Here is a 20,062-nt window from a genome sequence, read left to right as displayed (position 1 = left end):
CCGCCCCTTTGTTTGGTCCACCTTTGGTTGCAGGGCCCCTTTCTATGAGGGTGCCCTCCTGGCCCCGGCCAGAGCTGAACTGTAGCCATGCAGGAGGGGGAGACCTGGGCCCACTTAGCTCACCTCTCAGTTAGCCCGGAAGAGCCAGCCTTGGACACAGATGGATCCCTAGGATTGGAGAGTAGGAGGTGGGGTGGCCCCGGCATGTCGTATGGAATAACAGCAGATCCAGAGAATACTGGCTTCTCCTGTGATGGGATGGGTTCTCCCAGAGACGCCCCTGGGGAATGCTGGACCACGGAGCGTCTGTGGGTGGGATTCAGAGCCCCCCACCTCTGATGCTGGACCCTCAGCGGATGCGTGAGAGCCAGTAATCCTTCCGAGAAGCTCTTTGGATCATGCTTTAGCTCTGCTCTGTGACCTGGGTTCTGAAGATGGCAGTGAGGGTTGCTTGTTAATGTTCCCCACTCCTTGGTCCAGCATCTCCTGTGATCTGATCCCATAGCTGCAAACTCTTTTTCCTCTAGGGAGAGTCCTGTGCAGCATTAACCCCCTCACTCCTCCAGCCCTTGGAACTCTCTCCCCTTCAGCATTCTAGAGACACCGACTGCCCACATCATTCATTTAGCATGAGTTTTGCCTTTGTCCTTTGTCCCGCCTCCAGACCAGCCCCCTGGAGGGTACTGCGCCTTTGTTTCCCACAGAGTACCCAGCACAGTGTAAACGTTCCTCAGTAGACAGTTGATGTGTCGTGAGCCTTCTCACTTGCACTTGTTGGACACCTCCTGTGTACAGGCTGATGGGCGGTGGTGTTAGGACGGTGGCTGTAGCTCCCCGTGACCCTGTCTTTCCTGTGTTCCCCGCCTGCAGGTACCCAGGCGGCCATTGTCTTCATCAAGGAGCCGTCTTCCCAGGACGCGCTGCAGGGGCGCCGGGCGCTGCTCCGCTGTGAGGTTGAGGCCCCGGGCCCAGTGCACGTGTTCTGGCTGCTGGACGGGGCTCCCGTCCAGGACACTGAGCGGCGCTTCACCCAGGGCAGCAGCCTGAGCTTCGCGGCTGTGGACCGGCTGCAGGACTCGGGAGCCTTCCAGTGCGTGGCTCGGGATGAAGTCACCGGAGAAGAGGCCCGCAGCGCCAATGCCTCCTTCAACATCAAATGTGAGAGCCAGGGGGCTTTGTCTGCCCCCATGAGACCCTCAATTCCTGAACCCTGCGGGGGGACCCCCTCCTTTGCCTCAGCTCCTCCCATCTCCAGTTGAACGGGGCAGGGAGAATGCGGCTGAGGTCAGCTCTCTGCTTGTATGGACAGGAGGAAGTTAAAAGTTTTTATTTTCCCAAGGGTTATGTTTTCTCCCTTCAAATCTTGGACCCGATGATCTGCAGGATAGTTTTGCAAATGGCAGGAGCCGTGAGGCAGGGTGGCCCTGTGTCGCTTGGCCTCCGAGCCTCCAGGTTCCGGCCTTTCCTGCTTGTCCTCCTTCCCCTCTGCTCTCCCTCCCTTGCTCTGCCCCGCGCCCCTCACTCTGCAACCTTGGCCTCCGCTCCAGGGCTCGAGACCGGTCCCGTGGTCCTGAAGCATCCGGCCTCGGAAGCTGCAATACAGCCCCTGACCCAGGTCACACTGCGTTGTCACATTGATGGGCACCCTCGGTAAGGAGACTTTGGGGAGGGGAGGGAAAGGGTGGTTGTTCTTGACTGGCAGACCTGTCTTCCCCAACTGTGGCCTCTGCCGCCACCCGCCCGCATGCTGCTCCACCCTGGGCCCTGGACACTGGAGAAGGGGCAGCTTTGTGCTGTGGAGTGATCCTGGGAGCTGGGAAATCTAGAATCTCTGCCAGATTCTGCCCCCGAGATGCTGTGCCTCTGTGCAAGTCATGGTCCCTCCCCAGGCCTCAGTTTCCCCATGTGTAAACTGAGGGGTCTAGCCCTGACTCTCCGGTTTTGCACCCTTCCTACTGGCCACCTGAGAACACTCCCTCCCCCACCCCCCTGCTGCTGATCCTCTTGGGCCCCCGCAGACCCAGCTACCAGTGGTACCGAGATGGGAGCGCCCTCTCTGACGGTCAGAGCAACCACACGGTCAGCAGCAAGGAGCGAAACCTGACCCTCCGGCCAGCCGGCCCTGAGCACAGCGGCGTCTACTCCTGCTGTGCCCATAATGCCTTTGGCCAGGCCTGCAGCAGCCAGAACTTCACCTTGAGCATCGCTGGTGAGCCCGGGGGGTGGGGGGTGGGGAGCTGGGGACGGGGGAGGGGTCTGCCGGCCTCGCCTGCTCACGTATCCGTGCCTCCCCCACCCCAGATGAGAGCTTTGCCAGGGTGGTCCTGGCACCCCAGGATGTGGTAGTGGCAAGGAATGAAGAGGCCATGTTCCACTGTCAGTTCTCAGCCCAGCCGCCCCCGAGCCTGCAGTGGGTCTTTGAGGATGAGACCGCCATCACTAACCGCAGCCGGTAAGGTCTTAAAAGTTGTGTGTGCACGCATGCTCAGTCGCTTCAGTCGTGTCCGACTCTGCGACACTGCGGACTGTAGCCCGCCAGGCTCCTCTGTCCAGGCAAGAATACTGGAGTGGGTTGCCAAACTCTCCTCCAGGGGATCTTCCCAACCCAGAGTTTGAACCTGCATCTCTTATGTCTCCTGCACTGGCAGGTGGATTCTTTATAGGTTGTTCTTTAAAGGATGTTAAAGAACCTGTTAAAGGGAATGAGGTTCTTACCGCCCGTATCCTAGATCTATGCATGGAATTACCTCAGCTTTCCAGCAGATGGCAGTAGAATGTCTTCCTGTTACAAAGTGAGCCCAACAAAGGGACACATCTCCATGAAGGGCATCTTTTCCCACTTCCCGCAGACACACGGTGTGAGCCTGCGGTGACTCGGTCCTCCCCCACTTCTGCCCATATGGGTCTCCTGGGATGGGGGTCAGCAACTCAGGGGTGGAGGGACATGGGGAACCTGGGTGATCGCAGTGTAGACAAGAAGGTCCCAGATGGTAAAGACACCTTACACACACGCATACACACACACTTTTTGGGAAGAAGCAAACATTTCCAGGAATTGCTAGGAGGTGTCAGGCCCCCCACAGGGACACTTCTGTCCTCATCCAGGCCCTAGAGAGCAGAGAGCACCTTGGTGGTGCCAGGTGTAGCTGTGGTCCTTGGAGGTGTGGCTCCCCAGGCTGAGGGCGGGGATCCCACTCGGCTGCAGCCCTGAGGACGTCACCTGTGGTCTGTCTGGTACAGCTGTGGGGCTTCTGATGCTGGAGCTTCTGCTCTACCAGCAGGCTTATCTCGACTCCCTGGGAAGGTGGCCCCCGTCTCCACAGGTGCACGTCAACTCCTTGATTCCTCCCACTTACACCACTGCTGGCCTGGCTGTCCCAAAGCCGCGTCTCTTGTAGTTAAAATACACACTCCCACACACATGAACAAATGCACGCACGCACATGCACACACATGCGCACACCAGCACGGCGTGTCGGCTTCCTTCTCTCTGGCCTGTTCCTGGCTGATCCTTTCCTGCGTACCTGGCCTGCACAGGTCGGGGTTCCACTGGCTCCCTTCTGGAGCAAGGCCCCTGGGCCACTCCTTGCCAACATCAGTCTCTCCCCTCCGCAGCCCCCCGCACCTCCGCAGAGCCACGGTGTTTGCCAACGGGTCCCTGCAGTTGACCCAGGTCCGGCCACGCAACGCGGGGGTCTACCGCTGCATAGGCCAGGGCCAGAGGGGCCCTCCCGTCATCCTGGAGGCCACGCTCCACCTGGCGGGTGAGTCTGGGGTGCCGAGGTAGGGGCTGCCTTCAGCGTTGTTGGCCATGTAGAGGTTTAGCTTCCTGTTTCCTACTCAGCCGCTTGGAGGGCAGAGGGCTGAAGAAGATGCCTGGGGTCGGAAGAGGAGGTTCTGGGGGTCCCGGGGAGGGCTCGTGCTGGGAACGGGGAAGTGGGCTGCGGAGAATATCAAGTGTCCCGGGCCCCGTGGTAAGCCGGCTGTCTGCTCCCGTCCCTACAGAGATTGAAGACATGCCACCATTCGAGCCACGGGTGTTCACGGCCGGCAGCGAGGAGCGGGTGGCCTGCCCACCCCCCCAGGGTCTGCCAGAGCCCAGTGTGTGGTGGGAGCACGCAGGAGCCCGGCTGCCTGCCCACGGCAGGGTCTACCAGCAGGGCCACGAGCTGGTGTTCGCCAGCACTGCGGAGAGTGATGCTGGTGTCTACACCTGCCACGCGGCCAACCTGGCCGGTCAGCGGCAACAGGATGTCAACATCACTGTGGCCAGTAAGCTCCTGTTCCCTGAAGGGCGAGGAGGGGAGGAGCCCCGGTCCCAGGGAGTCTTAGGCTCTGGCTGTGATGATGCTCAGAGTCACCCCTGGAGCTCTCCTGAGGTCCCCCCTCAGCTCTGAGCCCTGCTGGCATGGGAACCATTCCTCTGCTGGACGGTGATATTGGAGTGGAGGGTGGTGAACCAGACACAGAGGTTGGGGTGACAGCCCTCCCTGAAAGTGGTCCTCTGGCTGCAGCGGACAGGGCACTAGAGACCCGGTCACACTCTGTCCCCAGTGCACAAAGTGACCACGATAGAGAGTTACCTGCTTTGCTAGGGCTCAGTTTCCTCATCTATTAAAATAGAGCTGATGACCCATGACCTCCCCTACAAGATGGTCAGAAAGATCAGCGAAGCAGGTAAAAAAGACTTTTTTTTTCCTTATTGGGAAGGTGATATGGACAAAGTTATAGGTAGTAATTACTGTATCTGTTATACTCGCCAAATTTCTACAAAGAACTATCCAGCGTGACACTGTGACCTGGAGAAGGTGTAGCGTTGTGCCATGGAGCGATCCTGGGAGCTGGGAAATCTAGAATCTCAGCCAGATTCCACTTTGAAACCTGCAACATCACGTTATAAAGAGATGCAAGGGACGGGAGGACTGTTTACAGGCATCTTGGCACACAGTCTGCCCCAAGTCAGAGGATGAGAAGTCCTTCCAGGAGCTGAGCCTGAGTGCAACATTTTCAAAAGATGACTCTGGCTGTTCCGAGGAGACTAGATTGTTAGGGTCAAGACTCTAAACAGGAAAACAGTTAATAGATGACCGTAATTATCTTGGAGATGCTGAAGGGACTTGAACAGAGGTGATAGCGGTGGAGGCAAGAGGTGGTGAAGTTCAGATACATTTTATTTCTTAAAAAAATTATTTATTTGGCTGCACCGGCTTGTAGTTGTGACACGCTAGACCTTCAGTCTTTGTTGTGGCATGTAGGGTCTAGTTCCCTGATCAGGGATTGAACCTGGGCCCCCTGCATTGGGAGCACAGAGTCTTAGCCACTGGACCACCCGGGAAGTCCTGGGATACATTTTAGAGCTGAGGTAGATGGGGTTTGTGTAGAATGAATGTGATTGGGTGAGGTTGCAGGGGAAGCCATAGAGAGAGAAGTCAGCTAAGTTTTTGGCCTATACGATTGGCTGGATAGCGGTGCTGTTTACTGAGAGGAAACTATGATGAGCAAGTTTGGGGAGAAATCAAGCATTCTCTTTTACACATATAAAAGTGCCTATTAGGTATCCAGCTAGAGATGCCAATAGGATTTGCAGGTCTGAAGTTCATGGGGGAGGTCAGGAGCCAGGCTCTAGGTTTGGGACTCATCTACTTGGATAGTATTGAAGGCCATCATCTGGCCATTGTTCCAGGGAATATTTAGCCAAAACAGAAATTTGAGGACAGAGCCTTGAAGGGTTCTGGTATAAGAAAGCAAGGATTCTGGAGTCATGCAGACCAGAGTTTTCAATCCTCTATTGTGCATTAGAAATCATTATTTCTTTGAACCGCTGTCTTATCTGTAAAATGGATATAGAAATGCATACCTCAGGGGTTTATTGTGGCCCTGAACTAAGATAATGTTAGGAAGGTTCTGGTACCTGGGCCATCACACAGTTATCACGCAGTTATCACTGAAGCAGACAGGATTTCTAAACTCAGAACCTGGGGGAGGTGGGTAATTAGAATTTCCTAGGCTTGGATCCATGGGTTTTGGGGGCGTGTTGATCAACTTTCTGTTTCCTCTTTGTCCTTCTAAGCGGTGCCCACATGGCTGGAGAAGCCCCAGGACAGCCAGCTGGAGGAGGGCAAGCCAGGCTATTTGCATTGCCTGACCCAGGCCACACCCAAACCCACAGTCGTCTGGTATAGAAACCAGATGCTCATCTCTGAGGTGAGGACAAGGGTTGCTGCTGGGGGACTGGGGGCCACGGGGTCTTCTGTGCTCATCTCCCCCGTGCGCTCTCCCCCGAGGCAGCCCCAGGGAGAGGCTGGTGGGGGGCAGGCAGAGACCCGCACGTCTCTTGTGCTGCAGGACTCGCGGTTCGAGGTCTTCAAGAATGGGACCCTGCGCATCAACAGCGTGGAGGTGTACGACGGGACGTGGTACCGCTGCGTGAGCAGTACGCCTGCTGGCAGCATCGAGGCCCAGGCCCGAGTCCAAGTGCTGGGTGAGCTGGCGCCTGGCCCGGCGGGCAGGAGAGGACCGGGGAGGGAACCACAGGGCCCAGGATCTTCAGGCCTGCCGCCTCAAGCCCTCCCTTTCCTGCTCCTGAAACAGAAAAGCTCAAGTTCACACCACCACCCCGGCCACAGCAGTGCATGGAGTTTGACAAGGAGGCCACGGTGCCCTGCTCAGCCACAGGCCGGGAGAAGCCCACTATTAAGTGGGTCCGGGCAGGTGAGTACCCTGTGGGCGTGGGGTGGGGGGTTGGTAACAGGCAGTCCACTGGTCAGACGTGTGCCTGTCTCAGGACCAGCTGAGTGCCTGGTACTGCGGGACAGACAAAAAATGTAGGGGCCGATTTATACTCCAGTTAGAAGAAGGAAGCCAGACATAAAAGAGGTCAGGTTACAGTGTTACACAATGTATAGGATGGTTCAAGGCACCAAGTGATTGGATTGGTCCAGACAGGGCTGTTAAAGTCCTCCCTTTCCAAAATAGTCATCCTTTCCAACATAAAAGTAATCCTTTAGAAAACTTTGGGAGAAAATAATGCATAATCCCACCATCAACTGTCTCTGGGTGTGTCCCGTTTTCTATGTACATCTTTTTGTTTTTACATAGCAGTTTTATTGTACGTCTAATTTTTACTTACTGTACATCCATGAGTAACTCATGCTTACTATAGAAATGGACGATGCAGATAACTGTATGTAATTTTATCTTTTTTTTAAAACTTAACATCATCAAGCATTTCCCCATGTTTTTATACACAAACATTGGACCATTGGTTTTGATAATTATAATAATATTCCAATAGTTGGGTCCACTGTAATTTACTTAAACATTCCCTAAATGTCTGATATTTGGGCTGCTAGCCATCCTCCCTTCCTTCCTCCCTACCTCTCGCTGTTTCTCTCACTCTCTGTCTTTTTTTTATTGCTGCAGTAAACATCTTTACGGCGAAGTTTTTTCTGGATTTGGGTTTATTTCCTTTGGGAAAGATTCCCAGAAATGGAATAATTTTGTATAAAAGGGTAGGCGCATTTTTACAACCCTTGATGTGAATGGCCAAATAGTTTTTTTTAAGGGCTTTTACGTTCCCATTAAGAGAGTGAGGTTGTCGATTGTGAGAAGCAAGTGGGCCCTCTCTGCTCAGGTGTCTGGGGGAGCGTTCTGTGGGGGATGCGGCTCACAAAGGGCAGGACAGTGGCAAAGAGCAGGACTAGGTGCTAGGGGTAGGGAGTGACAGGCAGTGATGGTGAGAACAGGGCAAATTCCACGCCCAGCCAGAAGTCCGGTTTGGTGGAAGTGGAGAGTTATACAAGGCTATAGAAGGAGGCGAGGCTGGAAAATTAGAAAAAGAGTGAGTAACAGGGACTCAACCCCTGGCTCAGGAGTTTGGACCTTGTCTGTGGGTAGGCTGGAGCAATGGCATGTTTTCAAGTGGAGGTGAGTGACTGAAGGCATTGCCAGCCGTGATGGGACTCTGGTCCAGCCCATCATTCCCCCGTATTTCCCCTGCAGATGGGAGCAGCCTCCCAGAGTGGGTGACAGACAACGCCGGGACCTTGCACTTCTCCCGGGTGACCCGTGACGACGCTGGCAACTACACCTGCATCGCCTCCAATGGGCTGCAGGGCCAGATCCGCGCCCACGTCCAGCTCACTGTGGCAGGTGCGACCGTGCCGGGCGCGGGGGCCGGGGCCGCGGCCTGCACCCCGCCAGCCCCATTGCTCACTGCTCCCTGCCCCTCGCCGGGCTCTTCCCATCCAGTGTTCATCACCTTCAAGGTGGAGCCGGAGCGCACGACGGTGTACCAGGGCCACACAGCCCTGCTGCGGTGCGAGGCCCAGGGGGACCCCAAGCCGCTCATTCAGTGGAAGGGCAAGGATCGCATCCTGGACCCCACCAAGCTGGGACCCAGGTAGGCCGTCTCCTCCTCCCCACCCCGCTGCCTCCCCTGCAGCTTGGGCTCCTGGGGGCCAGCCAGGTGGGCAACACTGGGGCTTCTCTCCCGGCAGGATGCACATCTTCCAGAACGGCTCTCTGGTGATCCACGACGTGGCCCCCGAGGACTCGGGCCGCTACACCTGCATCGCGGGCAACAGCTGCAACATCAAGCACACGGAGGCCCCCCTCTACGTCGTGGGTATGGGGCCCGCAGGGCTGTCCTGCATGGAAGTGGGGGGCCCGACTTCTTCCTCATCCTTGTTCTCATCAGCCCTGTACACAAAAGGCACTGAAATTGTTTTTTGCAATGGGGGCGGGGATTCTGGGTCCCCTCCTCGAGGCCAGCACACAGGCAGTCTCAGGTTCCTTGCCCTGACCTGGGCTGTCGTTGACACCTTCCACAGCTGGGGTGTGTGAGCCTGTGGCGGTGGGGGGTGCTCTTGTCCTGAGTTGCTTCCTCCCAGGTCTGTCCTCGTGGTCCTGGGTGGGTGGGGAGAGGATGAGGCCAGGCTGCAGCAGCATGTGGTTCCTTTGCCCTGGATAACCAGAGGGTGAAAGGTGTAAGGCCCTGAGTAGGGCCTGGGACCAGGGATTTGGGCCTGACTTCTGCTGATCCCCAGCTCTGTGCTCCTCCAGGTGATATTTCCTCTGTTAAGATGGGAGTGGTTTAAGCAAGAGGCTTTCAAACTTTTTTGGTTCAGCAGCAGAACTGGTTTTCTGAATATTTATTTATTTATTTTTAATGTGTAATTTACTCTGTCTGGCTGTTCTGAATCTTAGTTGCAGCATGTGGGACCGAGTTCCCTGACCAGGATGGGAACCTGGGCCTCCTGCATTTGAGAGTGCAGAGTCTTAGCCCCTGAACCAGCAAGGAAGTCCCAGAATTGGTTTTTTAGACAGGGTTTTGCGTGGAACTTTAAATGGATAAAGTGAATTGGTGGCCTCTGGTTGAAGCCACTGGGTGTGTGTGTCAACTGGGGGCTCCTGGATGGCCTCCCCCCTTGGGCCTTTCTCCCACTGGGCACCTCTTTCTCCATGGGACCCAAGGCCACTGAAAGCCTGTAGACTAGGAGATCCTGCTGCAAAAGTGTTTCTTTAACCTGCTCTGTGCCGGGCAATGGCTGGGGTTATAAATCAGAAGTTCCCACATGCAGCTCTGTAGGGCCTGACTCAAGATTTCAAGTCACTAAGGACGCTTGTTAACAATGGTGTGGGTTTGTGATGGGGCCGACTGTGGTGTGCTTCTGATGTGTGTCCTGGGCTTGTGTCTGGGTTCAGAAACAGCCTGGAAATCACTCAAACCCTGCAGAGCTCTCTCTGGCCTCAGTAGGCCCCCAGGAACTGGACCTTGTTGAAGCCGGTGATGGGGGTGACCCTCTCAGGTTGCTCCGGCTTGGTCAGGGCATCAAGTAGTCCCGGAGGCTGTTGAATGTGTGCAGTGGAGAGAGCCGGCAGAAAAGTAGGGCTGCATTCGCCCTAGTCGCCCCTGCCTACACCTGTCTGTGTGTCTCTCAGACAAGCCAGTGCTGGAGGAATCGGAGGGCCCGGGCAGCCCTCCCCCCTACAAGATGATCCAGACCATCGGGCTGTCGGTGGGCGCCGCTGTGGCCTACATCATCGCCGTGCTGGGCCTCATGTTCTACTGCAAGAAGCGCTGCAAGGCCAAGCGGCTTCAGAAGCAGCCGGAGGGCGAGGAGCCAGAGATGGAGTGCCTCAACGGTGAGGGGCCCTGGAAGAGGGAGGCGGTGCCGCGCGCAGGTGCTGAGCGCCCTCCCGTGGCCATGGAGGAAAGTGCAGCACTTGGAGCCAAAGCAGAGCCTCACCCACCCCTTTCCCCGCTCAACCCCCGCCCCCATGTTGGCTGATTCCCAGGGCCTCCGCTACTGAGCAGCCTGGCTCAAGTCTTCCTCATTGGAGTCTCAGGCTAGCCTCCTGTGTTTCCCTGCCTTTTCCCTGCAGTTCTAAACCACAGGCATAATTTCACTATAGGGCTTCCCTGGTAGCTCAGCTGGTAAAGAATCCACCTGCAATGGAGGTGGAGGAGGCCCCGGTTTGATTTCTGGGTCGGGAAGGTCCCCTGGAGAAGGGATAGGCTTCCATGATGGCTCAGCTGGTAAAAAATCTGCCTATAATGCGGGAGACCTGGGTTTGATCCCTGGGTTGGGCAGATCCCCTGAAGAAGGGAACGGCTACCCACTAGTATTCTGGCCTGGAGAATTCCATGGACTGTATAGTCCATGGGGTCACCAAGAGTCGGACACAACCGAGCAACTTTCACTTCCAGCCCCCACCCCTCCACCCGCCCCCTGGAGCTGGCTGATTCTCAGGGCCTCCACTTCTGAGCAGCCTGGCTCAAATGCATTAGCGTTTCCTTGCACATCTTGTCTCTCCCTCCGCTAGTCTTTGAGTTTACCAAGGTGGGGTGGGGGTCTTGGTCTGCCTGTTTCCCTCCTCCTACCCTTCCTCTCCTCCACCAGGAGCCCCCTAGGGACACGGCTGTGTCTCCCCTCTCACTTTAGGGGTTTAGGAGCAGGACTAGAGTTCCCCTTGTTGTGATTTTTAGAGCCTTTGTGCCTGTTTAGAGCTTTGCACCTAGGAGACCCTATGAAAGCAAAAACCTTTATGTCACCAGGCTGTCCAGGGACCAGTGACTCAGCTGAGACTTGTGCTGTCTCTTTTCAAAGATTGTAATCAGCTATGTCAATAAGTGGTCAGACCCTAAGGGGTGCTGGGCTCCCTCGCCCCAGCCCCTTCTGTTCGTTGACCAGATTGTGTGTGGACATTGTGTAGATCACAAGGATTGGATCCCTTTGGTGGGAGTGGTAGATTGTGGGAAAGAATTACAGTCCCTGTGGTGGCCAGTCTCATCCTCACTCCCCCTCACCCCCTCTTCCCAGGCGGGCCTCTGCAGAACGGACAGCCCTCAGCCGAGATCCAGGAGGAGGTGGCCTTGACCAGCTTGGGCTCCGGTTCCGCCGCCACCAGCAAGCGCCATAGCACGAGCGACAAGATGCACTTCCCGCGGGCCAGCCTGCAGCCCATCACCACGCTGGGTGTGTTGCCATGGCCGCCATCCCCCCCCTACTTAACTACAGGCTCCAGGTCTGTCTTCAGCTGCACCAGGGGCTGGTGCCTCTGGAGGCCCTGACGCCCAGAACCTCGGAAACGGAGGGAGCGTCAGGGTGGCTGGGCCCAGTGGGTCCCCGTGTGCCCGTTGTCCCCATCCCACCCCCGAAATTTTTGTCATTCGTGTGTATCATTCACTTGATGTTTTCTTTAGATTGACTTTCTCTCACCTTTCAAAAACACTGAGCTCTGTTGACTCGATGGACATGAGTCTGAGCAAACTCCGGGAGATAGTGAAGGACAGGGAGGCCTGGCATGCTGCAGTCTATGCGGTCGCAAAGAGTCACACGTGACTGAGTGACTGAACAAAAACAACAAGCTTAGTTGTAGGAAAAACTGAGAAGTTATGGATCTGTGTTTTATAGGTATAGGTTAAAGTATAGAAGACGTGTTAACAGTGAATCACCTAAAATTCTCATACAGACCACCTTCTAGAAAGTACTGTTAATCTGACCCCTTTATTTCATTGTTAGAGACTGCCAGTCCCAGGGCCAAAGGGGAAGGGGTTCGCTCAGAGTTACACACACAGCCGGTGCCACTCCTGGTCTAGCTGGGCGGGAGCAGAGAGACACCCCCGCATGTGACCCCGGCCAGGTGCCTCCCAAGTCAGGGGCATCCTCAGCTGGCTGACTCAGTCCTGTGCCCACAGGCAAGAGCGAGTTTGGGGAGGTGTTCCTGGCGAAGGCACAGGGCTTGGAAGAAGGGTTGCCTGAGACCCTGGTGCTCGTGAAGAGCCTGCAGAGCCGGGACGAGCAGCAGCAGCTGGACTTCCGGAGGGAGTTCGAGATGTTTGGGAAGCTGAACCATGCCAACGTGGTGCGGCTGCTGGGGCTGTGCCGCGAGGCAGAGCCGCACTACATGGTGCTGGAATATGTGGACTTGGTAGGCGGCTGGGGGCGTCCTGGGGGCTCGGGCGGGGGCGGCGCCCTGACCTGGGGGGAGGGCACTGATGAGAGCCTGCGTCGCCACCGTGAGGTGTTCAGCCCCTGTCCCCCCAGCTCCGACCCCGCCTGTCCTTACCCTCAGCCCCTTTCCCATCTGCTGGCCCCCTGTCTGGGGTTTGGTCCCAGTTTTCTTCCAGCTTCTTCCTCAGCCCAGCGGCAGGGACGCCTTCCAGGCCCTTTTCCCTGACTCTGGTTTTCTTTGGTTTGCCATTTCTCACTCTCCCCAGGGCCTGTCAGCCCTTGAGAATAAACATAACGAGAACCTGGCTTTCCTTTCCCTGCAGCCGGTACCACTGGGAGGGACAGCGTTCGCTTAGCCACCGGCCTTCTCTCCCCGCTGGTGCTGCCCAGCCCTGCCGCTCACTCTGCGGTCCCGGGCTCACTGGGTCTAGTTCCCTTGGTCCTCGAAAATGGCTGCATGGCAGACGCTGCAGCTCGGGTGCAGGAAGGGCGAGGAGTGACCCTCGTCTTTGCATGAATGAGGGCTTCTGAGCACTTGGCGCATGTTTCTGCCGCTAGGGTCCCATCTGTGTTAGGTCTAGAGGACGAGGCTTTCCTGCCTGGGGTCTGTGAAGACCGAGGGTCGGGGGCCGTGTTTTCCTCTTGGTGCTCTTAGGGCAGGGGCTTCCTCTCCTGCCTGTCTGGGGGCTCCCCCGAGGGCAGCAGTGACTGTCCTCCTCCCTTTCTGACCGGGAGCCTCTAGGACAGGGTCTCCCACCTCCGGAATCTGATGCCTGAAGACCTGAGGTGGAGCTGATGTAATCGTGGTAGAAACAAACTGCATGATAAATGTAATGCGCTTGAATCGGTCTGAAACCATCCCCTCCCAAACTGTGGGAAAACTTGTCTTCCACGAAACTGGTCCCTAGTGCCAAAAAGCCTGGGGACCGCTGTTCTAGGAGATGCTTCCTGTGAGTTTTAGTTGCCACTGGACTCTCCCCATGGGAGGGGCTCTGGGCTGAGGGTCGGGCAGTCAGGTCAGGGGTCCTCACCGCCTCCCACTGGGGCAGGTGCCCTGTGAGCACCCACTGGGGTTGGGTTTGGGGTCGGGGGGGACACCAGCTGGGCTGTGACTGGACAGAGATGCTGGGTTTTTCCTCAGGGAGACCTTAAACAGTTCCTGAGGATTTCCAAGAGCAAGGATGAGAAGCTGAAGTCGCAGCCCCTCAGCACAAAGCAGAAGGTGAGGATGCTGGTGGTCGGGGGTCGGGAGCCTGGGCGGTTCTCTAGCAGGTGCTCTGGTGGAGCGCTGCCCGCGGGCCAGGCCCCGAGGTGAGCACTCGGGGAGCACGGTGATCCTCTGGGATGGCGTCACTTCCCTGCAGTGGGTAGAGACACTGAGGCTGAGACGGGCCAAGTGACTGGTCGCAGCCTGTGAGCCGCCCTGTGTGGCCCCACTGCTTTTGTGGAGAAGCGCCGCCCTTGGCCCGGGCTATTGGAGCACGATGGCTGCGGAGGGCGCTGAGCTGAAGGGGCAGCCGGCAGCCCGGGCGTCTGGAGGCCGGCGGGGCTGGGCGCAGCCCTGAGCGTGTTCCCTCATCCCCCGAGGGTGTGGATGGGCCGCCAGGGTTTCACCGCCTGTGGTTTTCACGCTTTTGCTCTCACTCAGGCTGTGGGCTGCCCAGCCTTTCCTTCCGGTTCTGCTCCTGCCTCTGGCACAGAGCCCTGGCTGGGGCCCTGTGGAGACACAGACCTGGGCTGAAACAGTGAAGAAGGGAATGCTTCCTACGACCCCCTGTCCGCCTCGGACCTTGCCTTCTGTGCCCAGTTCTCCCTGCCCACCGCCTCCTCCCCTCCCCTCCCCCCTCCCTGCTTCCATGTGACCAGGTACTCTGTGTCCACGGTGACAGTGATGTCACCACATAAGCAAGCAAAGCTCAGGGCAGGAGGCAGACTGCTGGGCCTCCTTTCCTGGTGACTGTTCCCGGCCTGGAGGCTGACCCGGGTCATGGCAAGGTGTGGCTGGTTGATCAGGCACGGGGGTGGGGGGAACCCTGGCTGCCCTTGATCTCTCTCCAGGAGCAGCTCTGTGACCTTCAGGCTGACCTCTTCCCATCACAGGTGAATTTGCTGAGGCCTGGACAAGGCCAGTGAGCTGGCCTCCTGGTGTGGTGTCCCTGCCTCTGTCTCTGAGAAGCCACAGGACAGTTTGCAGTGGCTGGAGATGGGATACTGCAGGACAGGATAGCTCTTGCCAGCTGGGTGGGATGTCAGGACCCCAGAGCTCACAAACGAGAGCACGCAGGGAACCAGTGAATCGTCATTGGGCCAGTCATGGTGCCCAGGGCCCTTGGGAATCCAAACTTGAGGCTGTGGGGTGTCCTTGGGCACCAAAGATCTGAGGGGAGAGCTTGGATAAACGAATGGAGCACATGCTTTACAGACTTCAGATAAGGTATGGAAAGTCAGCAAGAGACATAAAGAATGTCATAAGAGACGCAAGAGACCTTGAAGATGTCCGTGTCCTTTAGGTGGACAGACAATCTTAACAAAGAAAGCCACTCAAATTCAAGTCTTCAGGATAAGAAGTAGGTGAATGGTGGGAGAAGGGGAGCCTAGGTATGTTGTTGTGGCTGGGACAGGGGTGTAGGCAAGGAACAGGAAGTCAGTTATTTCCTTCACGTGACCTGAGGGAATCTGGCTGAAATCATCACCACCTTTGCTGAAGATCTCTTGCACACTTTGTTGCCCAGGCATCTTGAACTTGATGGGGAAACTTCAATAAGTTGGTTTCCACACTCTCCGAGGACAGTATTCTGCATTGGATGGTGGGAGAAGGACGAAACACTGTAAATTTCTGGACCATACCTCAGACTTACGGCAGAGTCTTTGCAAGTGGGATCTGAAGGCCGAAAGTTTTCAAATAAGCTCTCCAGCTGATTCTTAAGCTAATTAAGGTTTAAGGAGCCTTGGGATAGAACAGTGGCTTGAAATGGTTTTGCTTAGAGTCTCCTATAAGAAATGCATTTTATATCATGGCCCAGCACGTGCCCCCCCCAACCCGCCCCACACATACACACTTAAAGCTAAAATTAAGCTTTCACAACACTGTATTTGATGCTCTTAATATTTCTTATCCTATATTTATTTTTAACCCACTAAATTGATTTTGAGAACTATACGGGTCTTTTTTTAAAGAAATTATTTTTTGGCTAAGCTGGGTCTTTGTTGCTGCACGTGGGCTTTCTTTAGTTGCAGAGAGTGGGGATGACTCTCTACTTGCGGTGTGTGGGCTTCTTGATCTGGTGGCTTCTCGTTCTGGTGGCTTCTCTTGTCCTCGAACACAGGCTTTGGGCTCTTCAGTTTCAGTAGCTGTAGCATGTGAGCTCAGTAGTTGAGACTTGCTGACTCCAGGGTGTGCAGGCTTCAGTAACTGTGACACCAGGGCTCAATAGTTCTAGTGCATAGGCTTAATCGCTCCACCACATGTGGAATCTTCCCAGAGCAGGGATCGAACCTGGGTCCCCTGCATTGGCAAGCAGATTCCTATCCACTGCCCTAGCAGCGCTTCCCGGGTGGCTGAGCTGGTAAAGAATCCTCCTATAATGCAGGAGACCCCAGTTCGACTCCTGGGTTGGGAAGATCCCCTGGAGAAGGGACAGGCTACCCACTCCAGTATTCATGGGCTTCTCTGGTGGCTTTACCGTCTGATTGTAAACAATCCACCTGCAATGCAGGAGACCTGGGTTTGATCCCTGGGTTGGAAAGATCCCATGGAGGAGGGCATGGCAACCCACTCCAGTATTCTTGCCTAGAGAATCCCTGTGGACAGAGGAGCCTGGCGGGGGCTACGGTCCATGGAGTCGCAAAAAGTCAGACACAACTGAGCAACTAAGCACAGCCCAGCACTAGCAGGGAAGTTCCCATGTGGGTTTTGATGGGTAGTTTGAAAAACTTCCTTTGGGGGATTCCGTGAAAATGAAAATCCTTAAGAAAGACACATCAAACCTTGTTAGATGCTTTCTTGTGCTAATAATGTAGTGAGCCGCTGTGCCACTTTATGTTTCTAGGGTCCTTCCTGGGGGGACGGAAGGAGAACACGGTCAGATTTTAAAGGGAGACGGAGTGGTAGGCAGGCTGCTCCTTGGTCAGCTACAGCTGGAATGAGAGTGCCATGCTTGGTGTGGGTGAGCTGCTGGGAGTCCCAGGAGGATTCCTGGTCCGCAGTGGAGGAGATCAAAGATGTGCGGAAACGTCCCTGGTGGTCCAGTGGCTAAGACTCTGCGCTCCCAGGGCAGGAGGCCCAGGTTTGATCCCTGGTCAGGGAGCTAGATCCCACATACTGAAACCAAGCTAAGAGTTCATATGCCGCAACTAAATTTCCCGCATACTGCAACTGAGACCCTAAATAAATACGTAAAATATTTTTAAAAAGGACATACGAGGGCCCTAGGTATTGGCATGGTTGTAGGTGATGCTCGTTAAAGTGGTTGATAAGGTGAAGGGTTTTGAAGTCTGAGCCCTGTAACCTGTGACTTCTTCATGGATCACCTGCAGACTAGCGACGGGCAGGAGCAGGCTAGTACACCTGGTGCCCACTTTTGCTTTAAGCAGTCAAAAGCTGGACGGGAAGCGCCGGCTGTCTGAGAAGACCCCGGAAGTGTCACAGGGGCTTGGCCAGAACTCAGGCGAGCCCCCAGGGTATAAAAGTTGGAAGGAAGGGTGGGTCTGGTCTTTACCAAAGTGCAAGTCTTTGTAACAGTGTTTGAAGATTAATCCCGTGGCCATCCGATGGCGGCTCGCCCAGCAATAAGAAAACACTTAATTGGCTGGGGTTAACAGCATTCCCTTTTACTGTCCTCACTCAGCCGGTATTTCCAGAAGCACTGCCTCTCTGGAAAGATGGCAAGTTGGTCACCGAGCCAAGTCCTCTCTCTTCTGCCTCCATGACTCGCAGCAGATTGAGGAGCTTGTGAGCCAGAGCAGAGAGGGCAGGGTGAGGAGGAAGGCGAGTCCACGGGAGCTCGTGACAAAAGCCTTAGTCTGCTGTTTAGCGACAACCAGACAAGGCCGGACAGTGCCCTGGGGCTCTGACGCCTGAAGTGGAGTGTCCATTTCTGAGGCCTTTTTACCATCAGTGGTACTTGAGGCTTTCTGAGGATGACAGCCTGGGAACCAGAGCTCTGGGGGGAGCAGTCTCTGCTTTTCCGTGGAGATAAACTGTCGGGCCCTGCACCCAGGGAGGGTGAAATAATTTCATTATTTCATTTGTCTGCACCTGCTGTTAGTAGTGGCACACAGCGTGTGGAATCTCTACTTGTGACCTGCAAACTCTTAGTTACGGCATGTGGGATCTAGTTCCCTGACCAGGAATTGAACTCAGGCCCCCTGCCTTGGGAGTGTGGAGTCTTAGCCCCTGGATCACCAGTTAAGTCCTGTGGCTTCTGTTTTGATAAGGAAAATGCACCAGGAAGATGAGCTTTCCTGCTTGTGGCCCGAGTTCAGCCCGTTTGCACCTGCAGTGTCGGTCGATATATTGGATCTTTAGCGTGTCCGGGCTGGTGATGGTTCAGGTCAGCACTGCCTAATAGAACTTCCCTCGGTGGTAGAAACATTCCATACCTGTGCCATCCAGTGTGGAAGGCCCCAGCCCTGTGGGGTTATTGAGCACTTAGGATGTGGCTAGAGAGACTGAGGAACTGAATTTTTATGTTACTAAGCTTTTATTAACTTAAGTAGCTGGGAGCTACTGTTCTGGACAGTTGAGGTATAGATCGTTTTTGTTTGTTTGTTAAAATGTTTATTTATTTGACCGGACTGGATCCTAGCTGCAGCACACGTGATCTTCAGGGGTGGCATGTGGGATTTTTAGTTGCTAGTTGTGACACATGGACTCTTTGTTCCAGCATGTGGGATCTAGTTCCCTGACCAGGGATCAAACCTGAGTCCCCTGCATTGGGAGCACAGAGTCTTAGCCACTGCACCACCAGGGATGTCCATACTGTTTTTTTAAATTTTTCTTGACTGAGACCCACAGTAGCAAAAAAAAAAAAAAGTGCTTTTTTTACATCACAATGCAACATAGACATGTATATATATGAAGAACGTTCCATGAATGATACTGACCCTTACCGAGTATGATGCTCTCTGATATTTTCAATCCCCCCAAAAAATGCTGATGAAAATTCAGTAAGTGGGTTTTGTGACATTCTAATAGGTTGTGACCACAGTTAGCAAACCTCTAGTGGGGGCAGCGAAGCCTCCAGGGATCTCATGGGCCAGAGCACGCAGACCGAGGTCTGCTTTTGCAGTGACCCTGCTGCCAGTGTGTTCGGACTCGGATCCTCTGTCTGCCCTGCAGTGACCCTGGGAGCCAGGCCATTGAAGCTGCTCGGGGTCAGCCTGGGATGCGGAGGGGCCAGTCCACAGGCAGCAGCCCACTGCTTGCCTCCCTGATGGCAGGTCGCTGTTTCTGGGGCCCCTGCCTGGTGAGGTGACCCGGGAGGGCCAGCTGTGGTGCTGAGGGAAGAGCCAGGCTTTGGCATCAGCCTGGACTGTGGGCAAAGCTGAGGAGTCCACCTCACAGGGAGCTGGCAGGGCAGCAGCCAGCCTGGCTCAGCAAGTGCCCTGACTCCTTCTCTCTGACTCCTTCCTGCCCTGGGGTAAGGTGGGAGCAGCCCCTCGACCACTCACATTCACTTTTGCTCCCTTTTGAACTTCAGGGACCAAGAATCACGCTAAACATAATCAGACAATATCAGGTGTGTCCAGGGTGGTATGGCTGTGTATGCGTGCCTAATTCAGTCACTTTAGCCATTTCCGACTTTTGAGACCTCATGGACTGTAGCCCACCCCATGGACTGTAGCCCCATGGACTAGCCTGGTGGACAGAAAATCCTCTATCCATGCGATTTTTTCCAGGCAAGAATACTGGAGTGTGTTGCCATTTCCTCCTTCAGGGCATCTTCCTGACCCAGAGATCAAACCCATACCTCCGGCTGCTCCTGTATTGCAGGCAGATTCTTTACCTGTGAGCCACCGAGAAGCCCTGGTACGGCCATAGACAGTCTTGGTTAATCTGTGACATACTCTCATTGGTCCACACACAGGCTGCTTTTGTTTCTGTATTATTTTTTATGTGTTTGTTGGCCTCTGTGTGTGTGTGTGTGTGTGTTTGATTAAACTTCATTTTGATATTTCAAACTTAAAAGACTATAATAGTGAGGTTCAAGGAACTCCTATAGACTCTTTATCCAGATTGTTTCTTTTGCCTAGTTTGCTTTATTCTTCTCTATCTATGTATATTATTATTTTAATGCATTTTTCTGAACGATTGGAGATAAGCTGAAGGCTGACTTTTGACCTTTTATAATCAGATATGTGGCAAATGATACCTTGTTGGGTCTTAATTAGTATTTTCTTGATCACCGATGATACTGGTCATTGGCCATGTTCTCTGTTTTTCTTTTGGCCGGATTGCGCGGCATGTAGGATCTTAGTTCCCCTTCCAGGGATCGAGCCCGTGCCCTGCTGCAGTAGAAGTGTGGAACTCTAACCTCTGGACTGCCAGGGAATTCCCAGGCCACGTTCTTCTCATCTTTTTGTGATCACATATGTGATGGGTG

The 20,062-nt window shown here is 54.9% G+C and overlaps 1 protein-coding gene across 1 annotated transcript in view; it reads left to right on the top strand.

The window, feature by feature from the left end:
* The window catches only part of PTK7 (protein tyrosine kinase 7 (inactive)), a 33,311-nt gene that overhangs the window by 8,522 nt on the left and 4,727 nt on the right, over positions 1-20,062 (top strand). The window contains exons 2-17 of the mRNA XM_052648486.1: positions 871-1,158; positions 1,548-1,650; positions 2,019-2,209; positions 2,302-2,452; positions 3,616-3,764; positions 4,006-4,272; positions 6,071-6,204; positions 6,346-6,481; positions 6,592-6,711; positions 8,002-8,151; positions 8,251-8,401; positions 8,499-8,626; positions 9,943-10,146; positions 11,325-11,480; positions 12,203-12,435; positions 13,600-13,680. Of these exons, the coding sequence (XP_052504446.1) occupies positions 871-1,158; positions 1,548-1,650; positions 2,019-2,209; positions 2,302-2,452; positions 3,616-3,764; positions 4,006-4,272; positions 6,071-6,204; positions 6,346-6,481; positions 6,592-6,711; positions 8,002-8,151; positions 8,251-8,401; positions 8,499-8,626; positions 9,943-10,146; positions 11,325-11,480; positions 12,203-12,435; positions 13,600-13,680 (2,642 nt within the window). The remainder of the gene's footprint in view (positions 1-870; positions 1,159-1,547; positions 1,651-2,018; positions 2,210-2,301; positions 2,453-3,615; positions 3,765-4,005; positions 4,273-6,070; positions 6,205-6,345; positions 6,482-6,591; positions 6,712-8,001; positions 8,152-8,250; positions 8,402-8,498; positions 8,627-9,942; positions 10,147-11,324; positions 11,481-12,202; positions 12,436-13,599; positions 13,681-20,062) is intronic.

The sequence above is a fragment of the Budorcas taxicolor genome, chromosome 11 (genome assembly GCF_023091745.1).
Source record: "Budorcas taxicolor isolate Tak-1 chromosome 11, Takin1.1, whole genome shotgun sequence".
NCBI classification, from domain to species: Eukaryota; Metazoa; Chordata; class Mammalia; order Artiodactyla; family Bovidae; genus Budorcas; species Budorcas taxicolor.
The sequence above is the reverse complement of the archived record's forward strand: the minus strand, read 5'-3'. Positions and strand labels throughout refer to the sequence as shown.